A 16,440-nucleotide genomic window follows, 5' to 3' on the forward strand; every position below is an offset into this window, starting at 1 on the left:
TCCAGGGCCAGCTGTACCCATGACCCAGCCTAGTACAGCACAGGGCAGAGTCATAAGCTGGCAGACGGCTGCCCAGTGGTGCTCAAGGTAGAGCTTAGTCCCTCGTCCCAGACAGAAACCTCACTGGTGTATGGTAGGTATTTATTGAAAGAAGTTGAGAACCATCTTCCCCTTCACATGCAGGTGGGGCACACTTGGCTCCTGACAGCTTTAGGGACAGTAGGGCCTCCACCCTCCCCACCCAGTCTAGATAGATAGTCTAGATGCCAATGCCCTTATACCTTAGTTTCCCTCTGAGGCCCCTCTCCCAGTGCAGATGACTGAGCCCAAGCACAGGGCCCTGGCCTTCAACTGCTTCCCCAGGCAGGAGAGAGGGAGTTAGCATGCAGGTCCTGTCCACCCCTCCAGGAAGCTGGGAGGGGTGGAGGTTTCTCCTCAGAAACCTCCTGGGCCCAGCAGTAACTGACCAGCACCTGAGAGGCTGGGTCAGCACGGCACCTGGGACCCTCCATCTCTGAATGTGTCCTACAAAGGACACGTGCCAGACCCACCCAGGGCTGGCCCAGTCCTCCCTGTGACCTAGCAAACCTGAGCTAGCAATGTTTGTCAGTTCTAGGCCCACTGAGACCTTGACACACCCAGGGAACCTGGGAGCTGATGGACCCTTCTGATGTAGCAGCTTCTAGGCCACCCTCCAAGTGTGCCCCTGCCCGGCTAGGGTGATGAAAGTCACCAGTTCAGCGCCTTCTAGGCACTCATGGGGAGAATGTCCTGTGTCCCCAACAGCCTCCATTTATCCTGTGCCCAGAGGAGGCTGAAGCACTCTGTGAAGAAGTGGATTCTAGTTCTGTGACCCAGTGGGAGAGGAGCAGTGTCGTCCCGCCCACTAGAACCTACAGGGTAGTGAAGGGGAAAGAGAAGAGCCCCCTTGTCCCCGCTCTGCAGCCCTTACAGAGGCCAGCTTACCCTCCACTGCCCGCTCCTCTCTCCGTTGAGGAGGTGTCTGAGAATCTACCCTGAGTGCCCACCGGCCTCTCTGAGGAGAACTGCTTTCCCACCACACAGCCACCTTCAAGAGCTGAGGAGACACAGCCCTGTCTCCTGTCGGGATGCCCAGGCTTCTCTCTAAGCCTAGGAATCCTGGTCATGGAGGGCCTCTCCTGCCAGCTTACTTCCTGTTCAGTACCACTGTAACCAGAGGGAAGAGGTTCTGCTTGAACCAGGTTCCTCTGGGCTCCAGATTTGCTGCATTCCTGGCCTCTGCCCTCATCATCTGCCACCTGCTTCCCCCTGGAACTCTGTGCCAAACAAGTCCTCGAAACTGGGTTTATTACTGGGCCTTCTCCCTGGGATCTCCTTCCAGAGGACTTGGTTCAAACAGGGTGAGAGGGGTCATGTGCCCCAAGAACCTGGTGCCTAGACCCGACTTCCCTGGTGAGGCCCGTGCAGGTGGCTGCAAGTGCACCAGGGTTCCAGCCCCGCCAGCCATTCCTAGCTCTTCTTGGCCTCATGCTCACGGCGCCGCAGCTTCTCCCGCTGCCGTGCAGTCTTCTCCTGTGCCTTCCGTTCCTTCTCAGCAGCCGCTGCCAGCTCCTTCAACTTCCGCTTCACCAGTGCCCGGTCATGCGAGTTGCTAAGCCCCAGGCTCTGGGAAGAAACCCAGAGTGAAGGAAAGAGGCCCAGAACACTCCTCCCATGCACTCCCTGCAGCCCCTCAAGTCTGCTCCGAAGTATGGCCTTTGCCTAGGGATTAGCTAAGAGGAATGGGTTGCAAGTGGCCATAGAGATTACAATGGCACTAAGCCATTTATGCCCCATCCTTGACTCTGGATCCTCAACCTAGGTGCCATGACCCTACCCAATACCCTGAGGCCCTCAAGATGGAGAATGATTTGCTCAAGGTCCCACTGCAAGACGGCAAGGTCTCTCCCCACTCGCTATGGGATTGGTCTTGAAACCCAGGAACGTCCAAGCGTTGGAAACCACCTCTCTTCACTGTAAGCCTTAGCACACTCCTGTCACCAGGCTCTGAGACTGAACATGGCATGGAGCTGGCCAGGGAAGAGGCCTGCCTTTCCAACACGGGATGGTAGTCCAAAGGGTGAGGTCAGACTGGAACTAGAAGGTCAAATGGAAGTGATGGATTTGAGTTTAAGTCAGACTGGGGCATCATAACTACACTGCAAAGACTGGACCAGACCCTTGCCTAGAGGTCAGAAGCCAGGTCAGTGGCCAGACAGAGAGAGGCAATCCCAGATCAGTTCAGGAGACAAGTAGGCCAAAAGTCAGGACAAAGGGGAGGCGGTCCTTATGCTTTAAGGCTACCTCAATCTGGCTAACCTTGCACTCCGACCTACCTTCAGTTTGCTCCCATCCAGCTGCAGGAGCTGCGGCCCATCCACCTGACGGGCAGCAAACTCAGCGGCGTACTGTTCCAGGTTGAGGCTGCACAGCCACTGGCCCACCTGCTGGCTAGTCCAGTGTTGTATAGTAGGGAGGGACTCGTCCAGGAACTGTGGTAGAGATGGGGAGGGTTAAGGGAGCCCAGTCTCTTGGCCAGGTCCCCAGCAGGAACAAGGCCTAGCTTGGCTCACCTCATCTGAAGACTGGGACAACGTGTGGTAAGGATAGGAGCACTTGGTCTCCTGTCGAGGACCACTGGGGATCTTGGGGCTGCTGCTGGGAGGTGTGGAGTCATCACTCAGGGTGGATTCCTGAACAGAGAGGGATGTGTGCTGAGGCTCAAGTTCACTCTCTGCCACTCCCGAGCCCATCACTCTGACCAGACGGAGCTGAAATACTGGACTAGCCACCAGCAGTTGGTCCATGCTCCTGATTGTGAGCCCAGAACTAAGCAGCCAGACAGAGGCTGTGACCCGACTGAGACCTGAGCCCTCTAGGGGGGAGCTGGCTACCTAGAGGACATGGCACTAGCGTTAAGTTGGGCAGAATAATTAACAGGAGTGGAGGAGGCTAGGTGCTGCTGCCTTCGGACGGCCCTCCAGGATTCCCCCAAGGCTGTGTCCTGTGTGCCTCTCCTAGGCCTCTCGCATCCTGACTGGCGGGTACCCTTAGTGGCCTTGGGTCTCTGGGAGGACTTGGGCTGTGTTTCACTCAATGTGTGTCTCCTGGGACCAGCACAAAGGGAGGGGCTGAGGGAGGATGTAGGGGTGGTTAAAGAACAAAGCTGCACATCAGAAGGGTCTCTCCCCTGAACCCCACGATTGATGATTCTCCTAAGCCCTGGCACCATACACATCTGTGGGCAAGTCCCTTTTCTCTGGACCTCATCTGCCCATCTGTACAGTGCAGATACTAACGCCTGCCTTGCCTGCATCACAGTTAAAGGCACACATGTATCCTGGGCTCTGTGAAGTATTTAGCAGTCTGGGAATGTAAGGGGACTTTAGTATTGCTGGTGTCGATGGTTCTCATTTCCTGGGGTCTGAAGCTTTCAGAGCTCTAGGCATGGGTCCTGTCCATCTCTCTATCTCCAGAACTTCCCACCATGCAGGAGGCCAGCTTTTGATGGTGCAGTCCAGACCTGACTCAAGCAGAACAGTAAGAAACAAGGGGCCCTGGGACGGAGTGAGCAGTGGGAGCTCAGTGTTCCCACAGGAGCGCTGAGAGCAGGAAAGCAGTGTGGACGGTCATGAATGCTGAGCCAATGAATGAACGAAACCAAGAGAGAAGATGGAAGTCGTGAATGAGTAGGTGGCTCTATGGAGCAATGTGAAGGTCCCAAAAAAAACCTCTGTCCCAGTCCAAGCCCTGATGAAATATGCCCTTGTTATGACCCTGGAAGCCAGTGTGGAGTCCTGGGGTTACACACTGGCAGGATGGCACACTCATGTAGCCCCAGGCAGACTGGGCTACAGAGTAAAACTGACTCAGGGCAAAAAGATAGATGGAAAGGAAGGCTGGACGCTAAGAGGGAAGGAGAAGAAGAAGGAATAAAGACCTGGGCTTACCTGGGAAGCTGACTTCTTGGGGCTGAAGCCCTCATGTTTAGGGGAACAGGTCGGGGAGGTGGTGCTCCCTGAGGAAGCAGAGCCTTTGCCGCTGTCTGTGAACCAGGAAAAGGGCAGGAACGGGGAGCTCCCTGTCCTTCCAGAACCTTCTACGGATTCCCTGTGGAGAAAACATCCAGCATGGTGTGGTGTCCAGGGGAGGACAGGAGCTGTGGGTGGGTGCCATGGGTACCTCTCACCTGCTGCCCATGGACAGTCGGTTGCTACCCTTCTCCTTCCGGCTCTTGCCAGTGGACGCTCGGCGGAGAGTGACCCTGTAAGAAGGCAGGGGGAATGGAGCATACCTGCCCACTGTGATGCTCAGACCCCAGTTGTTCCAAGGACCCACGCAAGACCTGCCCCACTCACCCCAGGTCCAGGAATTTTCTGCGAGTCCTCTTATCCAAGCCGATGGTGGGGCTGGCAGGCTCAGGGGGGCTGGTATCCCGGCTGTCATCTTTAGGAGGAGAGGGGGAAGAAAACAGCTAAAGCGACGGTTTGCGGTTTGCTTGCCTCCTGCTGCTGCCCATGTGGGGTGGTAGACATGTCTTGACTTAGAATTAGGCCATCTGGCTCCGGGGTTCTTCATTAGCTGTGTGACCCAGGAGACGGCACTCTCTCTGTTTTTGAGTTCGCCTTCATTGCAAACATAGAGACATGCCCATTTTACAGTATCTAATGGGAGCCTAGGCTTTTACCTTTTACAAACTGTAAAAACACTTTACAACTGAGGGGGGGGTAGGCCTATTAATGTTTGTTAGTTCATTGGTTCGTTTATTTTTGAGACAGAGTCTCAATGAAACCCAGGTTGGCCTGGAACACCCTATGTGGCCTTGGTCTCCTGATTCTCCTGTCTTCACCCCCTGGGTACTGGAATTACCAGAGCACATCACAGTATCTTGTATGCCATGACTAAGGCTTCCTGTATGCTAGGCACATACTACTGACTTTATCTTGGTCATCTTCTACCCATCCTTTCAATCTTGGCTCAAGTGTCACCTCCACTCCAGCAACTGTGCATAGCTTTTATTACAGTTTGTAACTATATGTTAATTACAGGATGGTTTGGTTGTTTCTTTCCTAAGCTACACATCCCCAGAGGCCAAGGACTGTATCATTACTCTGTTTGGTCCCAGCGATGTCTGTGGCATAGTAAGCCTCTGTAAATGGAGAATGGAACCTGTTGGCCATCCTTCCATCTACCCTGTAGCCGCCATACCACCGGGCCAAGCTGCGGTTCCCATGCTCGCCGGCAGGGGGCATCGCGCCTGCGGGCTCACCTTCACTGTGCGGTTCTGCTCGGGCATAGCGGCGCACGAAGCTGGGGGAGCTGTCCGAGGAGGGTGCGGAGCACGGAGGCGAGCCAGAGGTGGCGGCCAGGCCCTCATGCGAGGCAGCGTTGTGCAGGGGCCGGTAACGGGCGAGGGGCGAGGGCGGTGGCTCGTCCTCATCCAGGCTGCGCCGCAAGCCGGGGGGCTCCAGGCAGAAAGAGCCGCTGGCGGGGGAGCCTGGGCCCGAGTGCAGAGGCGAGCGCAGCCGGTGCAGCGGGCTACCGCAGCCGTCGGTCACCTGGAAGAAGGGCAGCCGCTCAACCAGCGCTCCCTGCCCTCACTCCCTGGAGGCTGGAGGCCAATTTCCTCTGTAGGCTATACGTGGAGCCCCAGGGGAGCTCGGTTTTCTGGGGCCTGGAGGGTGGGTTCCTTCGGCCCGGGGATGGGGAGTGCCTGAGCAGTGACAGGGGAGAAATGGCTGATCACATGAAGTGAAGACATACTGCTTCATTTGCTAACTGTGGGACTTCCCAAACCCTTGTGCTCTCTGCTTCTTCATCTTTAAAATGGGCTAATATCTTTTCTGCAGAGGGACAGGAGCCAGAAGTGAAAAGCTAGCTGACCTTTGGGTGGATGACTGTTGGGTCTCTGGGGGCACACTCCCCTGGAATTGGGGGGCGGGTGTGTGTGTGTGTTACCCCAACCTTGCCTCCGGGCCCATCGGAGCCTTCCCCATCCTCAGCAGAGCTGGCACTGTCTCGTAGTCTGGAGCGGGAAGGCCGGTGTCTCCGGCCCTTGGCCAGCAGCTGGGCCCGGGCTTTGTGTAAGCTGCTGTCCAGTCTGGTGGTCTCTGGTACAGCCAAGTCCAGGTCTGCAAACAGAGACCAGAGCCACCTCAGATGACCACCCTGACTCACACCCCAAGCCATTAAGCTGATGCTTGGTGGTGCCACTCACTTCGACAGTAGGTGAAGTTCAAGCCTCCTACAGGCTGGCTTCCCAGCCCCACCTGCCAGTGCCTGCACATAGCACAACTGCCTGGCCCTCCTGGGGGCACGACTGGCCTCTGTGCAGACACACCATGGGGGTGAGAGGAGGCATGCCCACCTGGATCCTACGGTCTGAGTGAGAGTTGGCAAGCGGGTGGGAAGTAGGGTGTAGAGATGGCACCTTTAGTTCTGTGGGGACCAGGGGAATGCATCTGCCATGCACCCAATGTGATACACGCATCGCATCATTGTCCTCAGAGCTACCTGGAGAGGGGAGGCTACGGCATCCAGGACACATTTACAGCTGAACCAACTAGGCTCAAAGAAAGCAAGTCACAGCTGGAGCCACTGGCTACTAACAGTCTGGGGTTTGGGTGTGGCTCCAGAAACAAACCCCCCTGGGGACCCCATCTTGCTGTGCCACATTCAGGGCCGTGTTCAAGGACAGCAGTGTTAATGCGTATGAAAAGTCCTTGGTTGAAGTGAGGAAGGGGACACCCAGACACCAGTGTCAGTACCCGGAGCAAAGTTCCCACGGGTCCTTCAAGCTTGTCTCGGGTCCTGGGCTCTACAGCCCAGTGCTAGGCCCTGTTAGAACCTGGAGGAGGTGTAGACACATCTCCTGGGTGTGGGCAGAAAGCACCAGGTCACAGTTTTGCTTTTTGTTCGCCTGCCTGGAAAGAAAGCATCACTCTTGTTCTGGCCTTGACCTTGGTACTGGGGTCTTCCTGGGCTTCAGGATGAGTCAATACGCTCCTGTTCGCCCCTCTCTTAGTATCTCTGCCCCCCCCCCCCCGTTCCATCCTTCACACCCACTCTTCTTGCCTGCTTCTCTCTCATCTGTAGACACCCCAAAGGTACCCCTACTCAATGGCCGCTTTGTCTATTCCCAACTCTGACTCCTCTACTAAATACCAAGCCTAAACACAAAAGCACCTACCAGGGAACCTACAAACCAGGGCCCCCTAGTGCCTTAGCCAAACACAACCGATAAAAGCACACCCATCGGAGTCCTTTTGCCTTTAATCTCAGCACTCATGAGGCAGAGGCAAAGGATCTCTGAGCTCAAGTCCAGTCTGGTCTACAGAGCGAATTCCAGGACAGCCAGGGCTACACAGAGAAACTCTGTCTAACACACACACACACACACACACACACACACACACACACCACTCATTGGCTTGCCTGAGATTTGTTGCCTCCAAGTTGGACAGCTGCGAGTTACCCTTTCCCCTCAGCCCTCCTAGACCCTGTTCCCGCATGGATAGTCAGCAGTGGCTACCTTTCCTCCCCCCCCCCCCCCCCGCCTCCACCATGGCTGGCCTCCCTATCTTGGTAAACAGTGGTTCCATCTTTATTGCTACTCAAGCTAAACCCTGTGTCTTTTTTGACTCCCCTTGCCTCCCTCTTGACCCCTTTCTTATAAATTAATTTAGCTGCATTCCTGTTAGCCCCACCCTCAAAATAGCTAGCCCTATTGAAATACAGAGGTGAAGCGTGAGACTGTTTTTTAATGATATTCAGGGCAGTGGAGATGAAGAATGGGAGGGGTGAAGCAAGTCTGACCAGGGGTTGACCGTGGTGGAGATGGAGTGACCAGAACTTGAGCACATGACAGGGTGCATTGTACTCTTTTTTCTACCTCTGAGGTTGTCTGAGGTTTTCATTTCTTTTTTACTATTATTTAACACACACTCTCTGTCTCTGTGTGTGTGTGTGTGGGGGGGGGGTGCATATGCATTTGAATGCAGATACCCTCAGAGTTCAGAAGAGGGTGCTATATCCCCTGGAACTGGAGTTACAGGCTATTGTGAGGTGCCTGACCCTGGGTGCCCAGAACTGAACTCGGGTCCTCTACAAGAGCAGTGCCCACTCTACAGCCCAAGCTCTTAGATTTTGTCAACAAAATATTGTTTATGAGTGAGTTTACACATGTATACCTGTGCACATACAGAGAGGAGTGGGAAAGAGATCGGGGGAGGGACGGAGAGAGGAGCACCAGGTCTAGGTTCCCATCTTCTCATGCCTGTTATTATAAATGGCCTCCTGTGCCCCTTTCCCACTGGGTGCCCTCCAGCACAGCAGCCAGAATGATCCTAACGCGAGGTGTCAGCTCTGTCACTCCCTGCTCAGAACCACCTCGTGCAGAGTCAGAGCTAAACCCACAGAGGCCTTCTAGATTTAGTCTGTGCTCCTGAGCTTCAGTCACCTCCCTGAGCTTCTGCCTCTCCCTTGTCCCCTCCTCCCACCCTTCCTCTTACAGACCCAGTTTGCACCTCAAAGCCTTTGCATGTACAGCGCCCTCCCGTATATACTCCAAGTTGTCAGTTCTGCCTTTTCCTGGATCACACACCACTCTCTGGCATCCTGAACACCTTGCTTATTGAAGCCTATGCCTCTTTCCACCTATTAGACTATCAGCTCCGAAAGGACAGGGTTTTCTGGGATGGTACCACGGGCACCTGGCAGCTCCTGGTGCACAGCAGGTGCCTGGTGAATACTCTAAAGAAGGGAAAAGGACAGGTAAGGAGCTATCCTGAATGGGCAAGGAAGTAAGAGTGACTAGGGCTACTGCCTCAGACTTATTTGGTTGCCAGGCTGAGGCCCGGATGACCATAAGGAGAGTTGGGGTTTTTCAAGACAGGGTTTCTCTGAGTAGACCTGACTGTTCTGGAACTTGCTCTTTCGACCAAGCTGACTCAGAGATCCCCCTGCCTCTGCCTTGTGAGTGCTGGGATTAAAGGTGTGTGCCACCACCACCACTGCCGGCCAGAATGAGGTTTTTTTTAGGAAAGGGAATGGTATCGTTCTGGGTTTGAGGTGTCAGGAACATGCAGAAACAGCCTGAATGAAGATGGAAGTAGACATTTGTCCAGGGATGTGGTGAGGGGCTGGGAGGTGACAGTTACTGTCAAGGCTGCTCTGTTGGATCCAGATGTGACTCACTTCATTCCTGATGAAGAACATCTTGGTGTCCCTGGAATTAGCCAGGAGCCAGTAACAGTTCTCACTTCTCGAAGTGTGTGTCACTGAAACGTCCTACAACCTTGGAGGAAGGGACTCAGGATCCCTAGGGCAGCTTTAATTTGCCTAAGAGCATAGAGCTGGCAAGAGCTAGTTAGGGTCAAAGACAGGCAGGCTGGCTTGTTAGGAAGTACCAGACATATTACTTGTGCCCTTTCTGAACAGAGAAGGAGGCAACCTTATGTCTAAACCCTCATTTTATGGGTGGAGAAACTGAACTCCAACAATAAAGGTTTGGTCAGTTGTATGGAAGGAGTAAAAGTGATAGCCAGGTCTGGGTCAGTGCTCTAACCTTCTCTCCATTACTGGTACCCAGCTGGTACCCAGCCATCTGCATCAGGGCGATAGATCCCTGCTCCACATGGCAGAATGGGCATCACCTGTGCTGGAGAGCAAAGGGTCTCCTGAGGGCTTGCGGGTACAAAGCAAGGTGGGGCCATTCTCACCAGGGTCCCTCAAACTCTCCTTCCATCTCTTCCCTTCCCTGCCTCCCCCTCTGGGCTCTGGGTAGTGAGAGAGATGAATATTTAATTGTTTTCCTATGAGGAAGCACTCCAGGCAGTGCCCAGCTACCTCAGCAGACGGGAGGAAAACAAGAAAGGATTGGTGAGGAGCATGGTGGGAAGACAGGAGACAGAAAAGCCCTTCCCCCACTAAGGGGAGCGCACCTCTATGGACCTGCCTGGACTTGTGTAGAGCCGGCCTCAGAGACAGGGAAATGCTGGGGGAGAGGGGGAGCTGGGAAGGAGCTGGGGTGGGGAGCAGTAGCAGAAGCATCAAGATAACAATACTGGAGTGACCAGCGCCAGCGGCCATAGCAAGAAGGAAGAGAGGAGGGAAAGGCAGAAAGAGATGGGAGGAAGCAGAAGCTGGAGCCCTGTGGCACCCCATGTTTAGGAGCCCCTTGGGGTTGCACACAGGAGTCACCCACTCAAATTCTGCAGGGGACAGCTTTTCCACAACACAGTCACAGAGTCTGCCATATGCATAGAAGCCAGAGGTTGATGGCCTCAATCCCTCTCCACCTGAGTTTTTGAGACAGGGTCTCTCGCTGAACCTAGAACTAGCTCATTTGGTTAGAATGGCTGGCCAGCAAGCCCCAAGAATCCTGTCTTCCCGTCCACAGCACTAAGATTACAGGTGTGCACGGCTGTGTCAGTTTCGTTGTATTTGAGACAGGCTCTCTGTATGCAGCCCTGGCTGTCCTGGAACTCTCTATGTAGACCAGGATTGTAGGCCCATATTTCTGTATGGCACAAGAGCCATTAGCTCCGTCTGAGCTGATCAAGTAACTCTGCAGACAAGCTGTCTCTGTTTAACAATAGCCAGGATGTGCTGCTCCTGGTTTCTTCTCGTCCACAGCACTAAGATTACAGGTGTGCACAGCTGTGTCAGTTTCGTTGTATTTGAGACAGGCTCTCTGTATGCAGCCCTGGCTGTCCTGGAACTCTCTATGTAGACCAGGGTGGCCTCAAACTCAGAGATTTACGTGTCTCTGGTTCCCAAGTACAGGGATTAAAGGCGTGTGCCACTACGCTTAGCTTGTGCCCGGTTTTTATGTGAGTGTTTAGGATTGAACTCAAGTCTTCATGCTATCATGCTACCTTTTTTTAAAAAAATTATTATTATAGTGTGTGTGTATGTGTGTGTGTGCATGATGTGTGAATGTGAGTGTGTATGTCACCATGCACACACAGAGGGCAGAGGATAACTTTTGTGGACCTGATTCTCTCCTTCATCCTTTATGTGGGTTAGGGGAACCAAACCCGGGTTGTACAGCTAGTGCCTCTATCTGCTAAGCCATCCTACCAGCCTCCATGTGATCTTCAAAGCAGGTCTTATCAGCACTCCGCATCCTACACCCCTTGTCTTTGAGAATCAAATGATACACTGCATGTGAGACCAGCTGCACACCATGCCCTGAAGTGCCCTATCTGTCCTTATCCCATGCCATGCCCAGTAGACTTGACAGAAGGGCTCCATGGCTAGGTCTAGTGCTAGACATGAAGTAACAGAGAACTTACCAAAAACTTCATCCACAGGTTCTCGGAGCTTTGAGGAAGCCATGACTCAAGAGAGCTGAGAAGAACAAAAAGGAGAGAAAGAAACCACGGATAAGAGATTCAAGTTGGTTGTGGTAGTGAAGAAGCCAGCAGCCTCCCGCTTCCGGCCCACCCACTGCATCCCCTAGAATTCCTCCTTTGGTCCTTGGAAGAGAAGCCTATGGGTGCCGAGGCAGGAGACACAAGCAGGAAAGCCATAGCACAGACTCAAGCAGCTCTTGTGAGCTGGGCCTAACTACTGGTTGTGACTTCACATTGCCTTAGGTACTCCAATGCACAAGGCCCTGCATTGCTTTGGGCCCTCCAATCGCTAGCATCCGGAAGCCTCCATCATCAACTGCCGAACATCAAATCTAGAGGTCATGGGGCTTATTAAATCCAGACCTGTCATTTTACACAGACACAGAAGAGGAAGTGGCTGGCCCAGCAATTAACGGCAAGTACAGATTTAAAACCAGGTTCTTCCATCCACTTGCCTACCTAGCTTTATCTGCTTTCCTTCCCTCCATCCCTCCCTCCCTTCCTCCCTTCTTCCCTCCCTCCTTCCCTACCCCATCCATCCAATATCCATTATATTTATGCATCTTCCCATCTTTACATCTACCCATCTTGCATCCATTACCCCGTCTGTCTTCCTCCTCCATCACTGGGGCCCCTCACCACCTGCTTTTCTGAACTGTGCGGGAAGCTGGCATCACCAGCTGGGCCATTCACTGTTTCAGACAGAATCCCAGTTCTCACGGGTCCTGACAGACTCACAGATGCAGCAGGGCATTAAGTGTTCACAGCACATCTCTGAAGCATCCAGAAAGTTCTGGGAGGAAGTGTGCATAGGCAGGACAGGGTTGTACTGTTGTTTGGGTTTCTTGTCTTGTTTTGTTGTGAGACGCAAGAAGAGCAGGCAGGTAAGGAAGGGAAGCAGGAGAAATATATCAGAAACACCTTGGGCAGGCTTCCTAGCAGGTCTAGGGGACATGGATAAGAAGAGAGGGAAGGGGCTGGAGAGATGGCTTAGCAGTTAAGAGCACTGGATGCTCTTCCAAAGGCTCTGAGTTCAATTCCCAGCAACCACATGGTGGCTCACAACCATCTAGAGTGGGGCCTGATGCCCTCTTCTGGTAGAAAGGTGTACATGCAGGTAGAGCACTTGCATATATACAGAGAGAAAGAGACAGAGAGAGAGAGAGAAATATGGGGGAGACTTCGAAAACTCCGGTCTCTGGGAGAAAGGCAGGTCACTGGACTGGACCACGTGTCCTCTAGTTCTCCTGTCACTTCACAGACATCCCGTCTCTGTGAGCTACTGAGCCTGACGTGTCATCTTGGTATCCCCACGTTACAGGTATGAACCTTAATAGCTAGAATCAGACGTTGACCCAGTCCTCGGCTTCACAGCCCTGTCCTAGTGGCGTGATCTGCAGTTCTGCTCCTGAGGAAAGGACACTCTCGGGGGAGGGCTATTGCAGAGGGAGGGGAGCTGGTCTATACTGGCTAGGATTAAGGAAGGCAAGTATTAAAACCACCTCCATCCACTAGGCTCAGGGATGCTGGGAGCCGAGCCAAGCATGCCATATGGAAGGGAGGTCAGCAATGGCTCAGCTAGGACCCCTTTGCCGTTCTTGAACTCAGGGGACTAGGAGCCGAGATCTAGACTATTTCTTCCTGGCTAGAAAGGTCAGATGGAAAGATAGGTTGGCCCTCATCATAAACTGTATCTCTTCGTTGGATCGCAAAACCTTCTCTGACTAGGATTCAGCTGTCCCTTCTCCAGATTGCTGTCCGGGGTTACTCCCCCCTTCCCCCTCCATTTGTCTATACTGTTTTGCCAGCCACTTCTCCGGTTCCTGAGGAATGGAGACCTTTTCATACTTTACTGGTTTCTTACTTGGGTCTTATCTCTTCTTGTCAGATGAGCCCTGTGTTCTCCCTTCAGACTGGAGTCTCAGGGTAGGAGCTGCTTCTCTCACTGGAATGGCTGCTCTTTGCAGAGACTAATGACGCCTCCCCTCTTAAACACAGCCCATGTCCTTTATTGAAGGCCTCAGTCCAGCCACCAGGCGAGGTCCTCATGTGCACCGAGGTCTGTTTTAGTCCCTTTGGGTGGACTGGGGCCTCCAGCTCAGACTCTTAGCCCATCCTGATTCAGCACAAACTGCTCCTCTTCCTTTATCTCTCTCTTAAACAGCCAGCTCCCGTATCTGGGGGGAAGCTTTCCACACTATCCCATGCGAAACTCCACAGAAGCATAATATCTGGCGGGTCACCTGTCCCCGCTACCCAGCTATCTTCTCCCAGAAACCCAGCTTCACCCACCCTCCCCCTCATACACACACTGTCTCACTCACAGGTGTTGTTCAACTATACCAGGGTGGAAATGAACTTGTCCCCTTCGACAGCCTTTGGGCTCCCTTGTCATAGACCACTCCCTTCCCCAACAGCCGCCAATTCCTAACGGGCCACTGGTGACCTCTGACCTTTCTCTGGGAAAAGGAAAGGCAGGTGATTTCCAAGATACCCTGAGCCCAAGGGAAGGAGAAAGCAAAACAAAAGGTATACAACCTGGGAATGGAACAGAAGGAGCAACCAGCAGACCCAGAGGTAGAGACTGACAGTGTCCACAGGGAGCTGAGAAGAAAGAGCAAGACAGAATAGACCCAAGAGGCTCAGGAAAAGCAGCTGGGCAGCCTTGAGGACCCACCATGGGGTGGGAGAAGAACAGAGCACCTGCCCACAAGGCAGAGGGGAAAAGAGGGCCCAAGTAGAAGAGGGGGGTGAGAGAGAAAGGGAGACAGTGGGAGAGAGGCAGCTGACAGGTCGCAGGAGTGCTTGACAGCAGGCTGGCATGGGGAGGCAGTTGTAGAGCCAAGAAGGCCGTGCCCCTCCCATGCCACCAGTCTTAAGCCAGCTCCAGGCTTGGAGAAGTCCGCAGGAGTTTGACAGCCCATCAGAGCCCCACAGAAGATGGGGTTGGGGAACGGCACCCACTCCTATCAGAGTCCCCTCTCCCTAATCAGAGGGCAGAGCTGTTTCTCCAACCCACCGGTCCAACTGCCCGGGTAGGAAGGAGTTAAGGCCTCTCCCCCAGCCCCCACACCAGTTTTTCTTTCTTTTTCTCTTCTTTCTTTTCTTTTTTTAAAATTAATTTCCCTAGGCAGGAGGAAGAGGATTAGGGACACAAATCCTATTTCTGTTCCCTCCCGACAAGCCCAGCTCCCTGGTCCAGTGAGGTCTCCCTAGGGATAGAGGAAGAAAGGCCCTTGTGGCTTAGATTCATCTAGCCCCACTGGGGGGGTCTCACCTTGAGTCAGGTAGTGTCTGGCCCCGCTTCCCCTTCCACCCTAGGAATCCCGGCCCCTCACCTCCAGCATCCGTCATTTTCAGCGTCCAGCGCCCCGGGAACCCCTCAGGCCCATGGTTCTCGAGGCGAGTGCCGGGTGTGAGAGGGGTGGAGGACTTTCAATTCACCCCGGCCGCGGGGGACTTCGGGCTGGCTCGAGTCGCTCCATCCCAGAGTGTTGTGGGGGAATTGGAGGGGAGGGTCCAGCAGGAAAGAATGGAGAGGCGAGGTGTGTAAGGATGCAGGGAGGTCTGCGGGAAGCAGGAGACGCGGGCGGGGCTGGACCGGGAAACCTGACGGGAGGATGTTCCGTGTGTGCGTGCGTGTACGTGTGTGTGTGTGTGTGTGTGTGTGTGTGTGTGTGTGTGAGAGAGAGAGAGAGAGAGAGAGAGAGAGAGAGAGAGAGAGAGAACGAGCGAGCGCCTGAGAACCAGAGCCACCTCCCGCCCCGCCCCCGCCAAGCCCCGCGGATCTTGGACTCTCGCGCCACAGGCCGATTTGTGCAGCGTCGCGAAGGCTAGGTCCGTGGGGGTCGCCTGGAATAATGCAACGCGGGGGGCGCTTGTGGGGATGCCGGTCACCCCGGAGACAAAGAGCGGGAGGGAGGGAGGGAGGGAGGAGGCGGGCGGGCGGGGCGGAGACCGCAAAGACCGAGGGGTGGAGGCAGCGGGTGCCCGCGGCGGGGGCCGGGATCCCAATTGCCCGGCTACTTCTCGGACCGCCGGCGTCGTGGTGCTAGGGAGTCTGCGCGCTAGGAGCGGGAGCGGCAGGGAAGCGACCACGGGGGCGGTCCCGTTTGGGGACGCACGGGGCTTTCTGCCCCTTCTGCAGGGTCTGTGAGGGCTTCTAAGTCTCTGGTTCTTCTATTCAACAAACGTCTGCTGAGCAACCAGCCCGGGCGCTGAAGCTGGAGCGTACCTGTGCTGTAAGGGTTCGGCCAAGTGGGACTTCCCAAGACTGAGAGCTGTGGGTCCCGGAACGAAAAAGACACTTCAAGTTCTGGAGGGGGCGTGCACCCGAGGCACTGGAGTAGGGCACAGGGAGGATTTCTAGAGGTGTGTGGCTACTGCAGGCCAGGCTACACAGGCTACAGGAGACTTACTCATGAGCATTGCTAGATGGATGGACCAATGGGGAAATGAGTTGAGGCTGGAGGGTTGATTCATTCTGCTACCCCGCACTCTCCCCCCCCCAAAAAAAAGGTTAACCGAGGAGGGAGGAGCTTCAACATGCATTTTAGGAAAATTCGTTGGACAGCCCAGTGGAGAACAGACTAACAGACTGCAGGGGGACACCGGAAGTCTGGCACCGGCCTCAAGGGATTGTTGAAAGATGACAGCAGTGGGTATGAAGATTAAAGATCAAGCTGAGAGCAGTTCTGACTATAGAATTGAAGGCATAGACAGGATCTGGAGCCGGCTGGACAAAGAATTGAAAGAAGGAGGGGTCTAGGATGGCTGTGGATCTTGTCTGGGGCCCTGGCAGCTCTGGAGCTAAGGGGTAGGGTTGGGTGGATGAGCTCAGACTTGGACCTGGTGAGTCGGATATGGTGGCAGCTCAAATGTGGTGGCGGCGGCGCTGGATGCCATCACCAGTTAGCTACCCCGCAGCAAGACTTAGGGCGTATTTGGTACCAGGCAACAAGTACCAGGTTCCTCTAAGATACACAGATTCAAAAAGAAAATGGTTTGTTCAAGGGTAGATAACGACCTTGGAGAAGGTCTAGGCACTTAGTGAAATTTATAG

General features: G+C 54.2%; 1 protein-coding gene across 4 annotated transcripts; it reads right to left on the reverse strand.

The window, feature by feature from the left end:
- Window positions 1-136: 136 nt before the first annotated feature.
- Window positions 137-15,319, reverse strand: Samd14 (sterile alpha motif domain containing 14). 4 transcript variants are annotated; one of them, XM_041663807.1, is made up of 11 exons: window positions 14,717-15,319; window positions 13,917-13,982; window positions 11,319-11,373; window positions 5,991-6,152; window positions 5,291-5,579; window positions 4,380-4,467; window positions 4,211-4,285; window positions 3,972-4,131; window positions 2,595-2,714; window positions 2,358-2,513; window positions 137-1,647 (listed from the first exon to the last, which is right to left on the reverse strand). In XM_041663807.1, exons 3-11 carry the CDS (start codon window positions 11,328-11,330, stop codon window positions 1,492-1,494), a joined length of 1,218 nt encoding a protein of 405 aa, XP_041519741.1. In that variant the 5' UTR covers window positions 11,331-11,373; window positions 13,917-13,982; window positions 14,717-15,319; the 3' UTR covers window positions 137-1,491. The 4 variants fall into 4 exon arrangements, with proteins under 4 accessions (XP_041519741.1, XP_041519739.1, XP_041519740.1 ...); XM_041663805.1 differs by having other exon boundaries at window positions 5,986-6,152; window positions 14,717-15,315; XM_041663806.1 differs by lacking the exon at window positions 13,917-13,982 and having other exon boundaries at window positions 14,717-15,318.
- Between the last annotated feature and the right edge of the window lie 1,121 nt (window positions 15,320-16,440).

This window comes from Microtus oregoni, unplaced genomic scaffold, assembly GCF_018167655.1.
Source record: "Microtus oregoni isolate MIOR12 unplaced genomic scaffold, Mior012 000015F_ref0000493, whole genome shotgun sequence".
NCBI classification, from domain to species: Eukaryota; Metazoa; Chordata; class Mammalia; order Rodentia; family Cricetidae; genus Microtus; species Microtus oregoni.